This window comes from Pezoporus occidentalis, unplaced genomic scaffold, assembly GCF_034315485.1.
Source record: "Pezoporus occidentalis ecotype Australia unplaced genomic scaffold, CSIRO_AGI_Poc_V1 ctg138, whole genome shotgun sequence".
Classification (NCBI taxonomy): Eukaryota; Metazoa; Chordata; class Aves; order Psittaciformes; family Psittacidae; genus Pezoporus; species Pezoporus occidentalis.
The window spans coordinates 1083809-1092502 of record NW_026913188.1 but is presented as its reverse complement, the minus strand read 5'-3'; the positions used below and the strand labels follow the sequence as shown (position 1 = coordinate 1092502).

At 42.0% G+C, this 8694-nt stretch overlaps 1 protein-coding gene across 3 annotated transcripts in view; it reads left to right on the top strand.

Moving 5' to 3' along the window:
* Positions 1 to 492: 492 nt before the first annotated feature.
* TBC1D30 (TBC1 domain family member 30) overlaps positions 493 to 8694 on the top strand; it is a 53890-nt gene continuing 45688 nt past the window's right edge. Inside the window, exons 1-2 of one of the 3 annotated variants that reach the window (XM_062609439.1) lie at positions 493 to 998; positions 3186 to 3350. In XM_062609439.1, coding sequence (XP_062465423.1) covers positions 740 to 998; positions 3186 to 3350 — 424 coding nt within the window. In that variant the 5' untranslated portion in view covers positions 493 to 739. The remainder of the gene's footprint in view (positions 999 to 3185; positions 3351 to 8694) is intronic. The other 2 variants (XM_062609434.1, XM_062609435.1) reach the window with 2 other exon arrangements.

Genomic DNA, 8694 nt, shown 5'->3' with positions numbered 1-8694 from the left:
GGGAAATGTTTCATCAGCGCTGAGGATGAACAGAAAGCAGAAGCAGACAAGGAGCATGGTGGGGGCTCGGGCAGCGCTGGGCTCTGCAGACACCGTGAGGCCGGGAGCAGGAGCGGTGCTGCCGTGATGCTGGCGGGCGGTGCGTTGGGGGGTAGGCCCGGGGAGGGAGCTGAGCGCCGCGCACAGGCTGCGGGCACAGCAAGGTGTGGCGGAGACACAGCTCCCCCAGGCAGCCAACCCACCATCAGTCCCGACGCCCATGTTGTCTTACGGTGACTTCGCACAACTGCAGCCGTACGTTACTGAAGCTACGTTAACAGAACCAGGCTCGGGGCTGCCCCGCGCACCGGCGACGGAGCAAGAGCGGGACAGCCGGCAGGACTAGGGTGGCCTTTGAGGCAGCCGCACCGCGTCGAGGCCCGTGCCCGGCGGCGACCGGCGTGCAGACCTACCGCCGTGAGGAGAGGCACCACCGCCCGCCCCGCTCCGCTCCGCCCCTCAGCAGGTGCAACACCTCCTCCCGCGCCCGCCGCCGGCCGCTACCACACTGCGCCGTACGCAGGGAGGGAGTCGAGCTGAGAGCGGTGCTCTTGCCCGTACGGGAGAGTCCTGTCGGCCGGGGCTCTCCCGCTCTTCCCGCCGCCCGCCCTCCCTCCCGCATCCCGCTGTGGAACGGGCCCAGCCGAACCCGGAACTCGGCGCTGCCGGCGGTGGCGCCGCGCTGTGGGGGTTGCGGAAGATGGAGGCGGGTGAGTCCGGCCCGGGCGGCAGGGCGGGCAGCAGCGCTGACAGCCTGGCCGAGGAGGAAGAGGAGGATGAGGACGAGGAAGGTGCTGGCAGCGGTCGGTCCAGCCGCACCTCGTCGCTGGTGAGCGGACTGCTCACCGAGCTGTACAGCGCCGCCGAGGCGGCCGCACCCTCTTCGGGCAGCGCCCGCTCCAGCGTCCTGCAGGAGCTGCAGCAGCGGCCGAGCCAGGTCAAGTACCTGCGGCTGAAAGGTACAGCCTGCCCCCGCTCTGCCCGGGCTGGCAGCTGCCTCTGTTACCCCGCTTCCTTCCTCTGCCTGCAAGCGAGTCCTGGGTATAGTCCTCTCTTTCCTGCCTCCGTGTCTATGCACACGTGTGTCTGTCTGTCTGTATCCTCCTTTACTTGTTATAGTAGCCTTTACGTATGGCAATGTCTCCTAGTGCACAGTTAGCTGGTATCTCCTTCAAACCAAGACTTCGTGTGCTGTGCCCTCCCGCCTTCATTTTAGGCACCACAGGAGCAAAAATGGAGTCACTCCAAGAATGGAGTTTCTGTGTCATTGTATGTCATTTGTGCTTCTGTAAGTTCAGTGCTATTACTCACAGTAATGAGTCAATGGCCAGTTTCCTTTTCCCTTTTCCTTCCACACATACTCTGTCATAAGAGGTAGTTATTTTTTCAAGTCCTTTATTTCTTGTAGACCTAAACTAAACCTGGCAATTGTAAAACATTTATAGGTTTACAATACCTGTAAATGTTGTTTATAGGTGTGGCTTCCAGGAAAGAAAAATAAGTGTAATAAAACCATGTAGATGCAATAGTCAGCTGACTAAAATCTAAATGAAAAGAATTCATCAAAGAATTCTTATGAAAGCAAAGCAGTCACAACACCACACGTTTCTGAAAGAATGATCTTGCAATCCCAAGTCGATCTGATGAGGAGAGCTGCACAAAGGCCTCTTTTCTCTTGGTGTTAAATCTTTCTTGGTTTTGATTAGGGGGAAAGAAAAAGGCAAGAGGTGAATAAAGACTTGTACAACAACTTTCTGCTTCCGTGTTTGGCTTCTCAGTGGAGGTGATACGCCATCTGATATTGCAGGATGTAGCTCGAGTTGTTCACCATGTCCTGTGACAATCTGGGACGCCACAGGAAATTTGCTTGTTCAGGAATCATATTTTGTGATTTGCCACAGTTAATTGTTTTTACAGGGACAGCTCAATAACAGGAGAGCGAAAGAACAAAATTCAGCTCACTATTTCCTACAAGTCAGTTGGAATAAAACTTGATATTTTTTTCCCTCTCAAAATCTATGGATGTGGTTTTAAATCACCTTTGCCCAGTGTGATTGGGAGTTCTAGCTGAGCAGCAGGTGCTGAAACAGGGTAGTGCCTATGAAGTACAGGACTGTTTTACCTTGCAGTCATGCCTTGTTCTTTGCTATTCCATGATTGATTGAGCCTGATTTGTCCTTTTCTTTAAGCTTTCCAGATTTATTAAAGGGGTTTTGCTGTACAAGCGGAACTGTTTACTATCCCACTAATAGTATTTTTTCTGGGTGCATAAATATTTTTCTTATTGGATGAGATTACCAAAGTATGGATTTTTTTATTGATTTTTCTTCCAGCATCAGGAGGGGCATGGTTGGATTGAAAGTGATAGGATTTGAATGCTTAGCCACAGGGAGCAGACAGCTGTTCAGATGCACCCAGCTATTACATAGAAGAGCTGAAGAGATCTGAATGTGATAGGCGAGACCCAAGCTTTTCCTGGTGGGGGGTGCCTTTGAAGACAGAGCCAAGGACTTAAAAAAAATAATGGACTTAAGACATTTCCCCAGCAACTCTGTTTTGTCCTGGACCTGCAGCTCACGACATGGGGACAGCAGGAATATTAGAAGTGAGCCCAGACATGTCTGTGAACTAAGGGGGTGTGGTGGCAGAGTGACTGACTGGGGAAATAGTTGAGGCCGTAACTGACACCACTTGGTTTGCATTTTAGTGGAGTTTCCCACTTGGAGTTCATCCTGCAGTTACATTTCTAGCTTTTCAGGCACTTTTTTGAGCGCCTTCCCTTGTCTGTTACTATTTGCTTGTTCCCCATGTATATTTTCCCCAGGCAACTTCTGGAAGGTACTGTATTTAAAGCTTACCCTCTGGTGGCACTGCTGTAGGTATATTATGGCTACATCTGTCACAATGTTTCTAATTTATAACAGTATAATTATTAAGATTCATACACTGTGCTGCCAGTTAAGGTGCTGTAGTTTAAAATTAAAGACTTTGGCTCAGATCTGTAAAATATGTGTAGTTTGGAATTATTGTAGTCTATAGCAAGTTTGTGTAAGTAAATGTCCATGGAGCAAGTCCCTTTGCATGCCAACTACAGGAAAGTTAATGTTTTGGCCTGTACTGAAGTTATTTTCTCTGCTTATTGGCAGATGTTGACGAATTAACAACTATAAAACGAGAACTGAACTACAGAATTTCTGTTCAGTCGGCAAGGCTGCTTTGTCTTCTGAAGCAGAAAGACAGGCTTGTGCATCAAGTCCAGAAGAACTGTGATATCGTCACGGCTTGTTTACAGGCAGTTTCGCAGAAGCGATGTAAGTACTTTCTCTGTATGTGTATACTAGTGTAAGTAATTTATTTCATTAACCTGGGCAGTATTTCAGTTAAGCCCTTGCACTTGATTTAAAGTTGAGAGGCCAGGCTATGCAATTCCTTAGATACAGCCGGCTTCCAGTGATGTCAGTGACACCTGGGAATAGGCAAACTTCAACTAGCTCAACTAGGGGTGCTGCTGTGGCCTCAGCTTGTGTATTGGTGTGGCACCCTTACTGTAGGTTGTCTGCCAGGCTTTTTTCATCTTTAATTCACAGAAAGCCCAAGCTGAAGTTTTTGGTGTGCATGCTGTGTTTGACTGTGTGCTTTCATATGGTTATAAGGGAGGTGCTAGGAAAGAATTCTTACTGGAAACTGTACACAGCATATGCAATTGTCTTCCTAGAGCATTGTTAGTAGTGTGTAACTCCTTTTAATTGAGTTGATTCAAGATAACAAGTATTAGTAAAAACTTCTCCTTTCAAACCTCTTTATCAGCACCTGTGTTTTGGGAGTTTCAGAGGGGGTGCATAGGAAAGAAGAGAAATGTTACTCATTAATTGTTTAACCTTTTCTTTCAGTACAGTGAAACCTTTTTATTTGACTTGGCAAAGTGCTTTTGTTAGTTCTGCCAAAATGAAACTGCATGTAATGTCGTGTGTAAAAATAAATAGAACTTATACCTTTAGAAAGGACATGAAAGTAACCTAATGTTCCCTGTCTTGTTCTTTCATTAACATGCAGCGTGACAGGTACAGAAATATTCAGGTACAGTAAATAAAGCATGGTCTTTTCACAAAAATGATTGTAGGAGTTTTGAGGTGCATGTAAATATATAATAAAAGAATCTCCCTGTAGTGGCATGTGCTAATGTAGTTTAGTGAAGGGTTTGTCTATTACTGTGAAACTTAATTTTAAAGCCTTTAAAAGTGTTCCTTTGTTTTAGTTAAACTTGCCATGAAAGTTCTTGCCTGCCGTGCACTGTGTAGACATACTTCTTCTTCTCACTTACATTTTTTTTCCTTCTCAACATCAGCTTGAGTCCTCAGTGCCATTAACACTTAAGCCTACATTGTAGTCCTCTTTTAAATGAGTCTACTTGAATTTTGCTTGCGTTTAAGTATTTAGAGGATTTGACTAGAAATTCTGGATTTCTGAGCATCCTAACCTCGTTTGTTAGGTAAAAAACTATTGACTGAAAGGGGTATAGGATTTCATCCTAAATATGAATGTGTTTCCACAAATTTCAGGTACTGTTTTACACACACGTTAATGGGGCATTTTGTTTAAAATGTGCTAATAACAACTGAGATAATTGAAGTTTTAAAGAAATGCAATTTATTGCTTAATAGCCACGCATGCGCATGCAGGTTTTTGAAGACCATGTGTAGGTATGTATTATAGAATCATAGAGTAGTTAGGGTTAGAAAGGACTTTAAGATCATGTAGTTCGAACCCCCCTGCCATGGGCAGTGACACCACACATATATTACGTTTCTTTAAGTGACGTATTTTTATTATTAATACGGCATATTTACCCGGTGTTAATTTTAATCTTACATTAATCTGGATTTTCAGAAATATATCCACTATATCAAAAACTTGATTATTTCTTGCAGTTTCTACAGAGGGTGCTAGAAATGGGTGCACAGGAGAAGGTGATTGCTTAGGGTAGCTTGAGAAGTAGAGCTGCTGAGTATGTAGTGAAATCCTAAAGTCTCAGTGAAACTGTTATGCTAATAGTGGAAAGATGTGTTTTCTCCTCTGTTAACAATAACAAAGAACAGGCAATATGATGGAACATTAAAAAATGCACCCTCCCCCCTTTGCCCAAAAATGTAAGAGAGTGTTTCTGCTCACTAAAGCCCTTGGAAATTAGAATTTCTGTAGGCTATCCTCTCATTTTTAAATATTCAAAACATTAATATTAATTTATAGTTTTCTCATTGTTCCAGGTTTTTCTGATGAAAGCATATACTTGCAATATAATGTTAATGCCCATAAAGCTTTATTACATGCTTTCATGTACAGCATTAACATTATGATGTCCTGTAATACTAAAATCTTTATCAACTAAGTATGGAAAAATTGTTAAAATATTTTTCCTTTTGAAGTATGGGTGTTTTTTTTAGTGGTAAATTAAAATTTCATGGAGTTACATTATCATTCTAATGTTTCAAAATACAAGTGATTCTTCACCTGATATTATATATATATATATATAGTTCTGTGGTATGTTTATACTCTTGTCACATGGGGAGTCCATTTTCCTTGCATATAGTAAAATTCCTATGTAGGGATAGCATTCTAGTTTAAATTAACCTTCAGTTTGCATTCAGATGTTTGGGTGCTATTTTTAAGCAATCTCTGTAGACCAATTGCAAGCAAATACTGTTTCAGGAAAAGATAGAAATTGTCTTGATGTTTAACTCTGGCTTTGTCAGATTCTTTTTGAATACTGCGTGACATATTCACTGTTAGTGGTAACTTCAGTTAGTTAGGAAAGTACAGGGCTCATAAATTCCCTTACTTTCCGGTAAAGTGTGTATTATGCTGCTTTAGTCTGCTTCTAAAGGGGGAAAAGCAGGTACTGTTTAAAAAACTATGCTTAAAACTGTTTTCAGTATCTGAAAGTTCAGTGTCTGCAGGTTTTGCAGACCGCAGAGGGAGCCATCCACTAATCAGTATTTAGCCTGTGCTGGTTCTTGGTCTCTGCTCAGTGCACAGAGGAGTGGCCCCCAGGCAGTTTTGGAAGCCCATGGCTGGCTTGTATGTCAGGGCTGCTGATATCCACCACAGCCCCTGCAGCATCTGAACTCTTGAATGGGTAGAGTAAATGTGGAGGAGCAAACAGTTGCAAAGAATAACTGAATCACTTTTTTTCTCATTAGGCTGTTAACCCTTATCCCTAGGAGGTGATGTGTATTTTGCATACAAATAGGTATTGCCATAGAAAACAAAATTCACTGCAGGGTTAAATGCATTTTGGTCAGAAGCATGAATGGCTGTGGCTCTGCTGCGGGAGGATAAATTGTTCTGCTGGGTACATGCTAAAAGCAGTATACTGTGCTGTACATTGTAAGGTGATCGACCAGTTTCACTTTAGTAACACTTTTAAACATAAAGTACTCCAGTGAAGAAAAGCGGTAAGAGAGAAATCACAGTGTTGGCCTGATGGCAAATATGGTTTCTAGGCACACATTTCTCTTACTTTTTTGATTTTGACTTATTTATGGTTTCTAGGCACACATTTCTCTTACCCTTTTGATTTTGACTTATTTATAGTAACAAGATGCAGACTTGTTCTGTAGCATTGTGAGCTATTTCAAATCTATCCTAGAAAAGAGAGTGCTTTATGTGCTTAATTATATCGTTTCAGAAGAGCAGAATTCAGTAAAAAGTAAGGTCTTGCAGCTATCATCTAAAGAATATGCAAAAGGCATCTCATTCTTTTCTCTCTTCCTGTATTTTATATGGTGACAGCTTGCTTATGTTACTAAAAATATTTTGACTGTTCAAATTGAAAACTAGAAGTTCCTTGAATCATGAGTTTTGATTGCCCGTCATTTTAATAATAAATTAAAAAAGGCATGTATTATCTATAAACTATTTCTAAGTAAAATAATCCAGCTCAATTGTAACTCAGTCTGTATAGAGGCAAACAGGAATGCTTAGATCTGATTCAGTATAAAATAAGATAAAGTTGTATTAACAGAAAGTTTGTAATATTCTCTTGTATTCTTAGTGGAAAAATAATTTTAGTAGAAAATCGCACAGAGATCATTAATTTGGTGCTATGTAGCTGTGGTGCTATGTACCTGTAATGGTAAATAGTAATGTACATGGTCATGGGTCTTGTGCTGTGTTCAGAGACACTCTCAGTATTCTCTTTCATAAGAATAGAGAAACTACGATTCTTGCTTAGAAACTACAATTAAATGCAAGTATTATTTTGCTATTTCAGCATTGCCTCCTGCATAGAATTCTCAAAGATGATAATAAACGTTATTAGCTTTCTAGTTTTCCTTTCTTCTCCTGGTTTCATTTAATGCAGGGCCAGTAGAGGGAGACAGACTTGTATTTCATGCAGAGAGAGAGGTGTATCTGATTTCATAGGCGGATGGCTATCATATCACTTCCTGAAACGTGAAAGGAAGTGCTTTACAAATGTGGTCAGGCAATAATTGGATGAAAAGATTTCAGGCTGTCAAGTGTTGCTTGCAAAGGAAGTATTAGGTACCATGTGTGAGGTAGTTAAAAAATGGTGATAAATGGCTTCTTTTTAACTAAGATCATTAATTCCTACATGGTCGTGGAGGTTGTTTAGAAGCTTTTGACAGTGAGCTGAAGCTAAGCATTTTAGCTGCAGTCCAACTGGAGACATTCAGAGTTTTATGTATATTCTTATTAGCAGTACCTGTGATCTGAGTGAATCTTAACTGGATAGAGAGGCAGCGCAAGCTAGCATCATTTGGCCATAGTTTAGTACTCTGTGTGTTCCTCGGGGATGGACAGAATTTCCTGGTAGAAGATAGAGCAATGAAGCATACTCAACTTCTGAGAACATGTTTCTGTCCCTGTGGCATCAACTCTTCTCTCAGGATGTGGAACTCACTCGGAGGAAACTGGGAAAACTTTGTGTGATGTTTTGTGTGAGTTGGTTAGGAGAGTTCTGGGCAAGATGACCATCATCAGGTGTCTCTGGATAAGTGCAACTTAGATATGAAAAATACTTGCATGTCTAGATTAAGCTTCTGTTTTGTCTCTCTTAGCTCCATCCCTCTGAAGTTTGTATCCTGTCCTATCTTCCATTTCTTCCCTTTTTTGAACCCTTTATTAGATTTATTTACTTGATCCCAGTGTGTAAATACTGGATTTCTCAGCCCTCAGTTTCATTTTCCCCTCACTACATCTTGTCTACCATGCCAAGTCTACCCCTGTCTCAGGCAGACTACGTCTCTGAATTTTCTTTACATTGTTCTTGGTCTCTTTCATATGTTGTTCCCTGTTTTTTTCCTGCCTGCATTAAGTATCTACTTGCCTGTTTTCTCCATCCTCCTTCTTCCCTCAACACTTGTTATAAAACCAAGGCAGACATTCACAAATTTTAGTTTATAGGGTGAAAGTTCCATTAAGCGTGTAAGAACAGTTTTAATACAATATACTATGGACCATTAACACAGCTAATACTGATTGAACTTGATTTCATAAGGTTCTTGGAGGAAAGGAAAACTTTTCATGAGAATAATCAACCATTGGAGTAATCTCCTTGGGGAAGTGGTGAACACTATTAAGGTTCAGCTGGACTGGGTGCTGAACCATCTTGTGTAGACTGTTCTTTTGCTA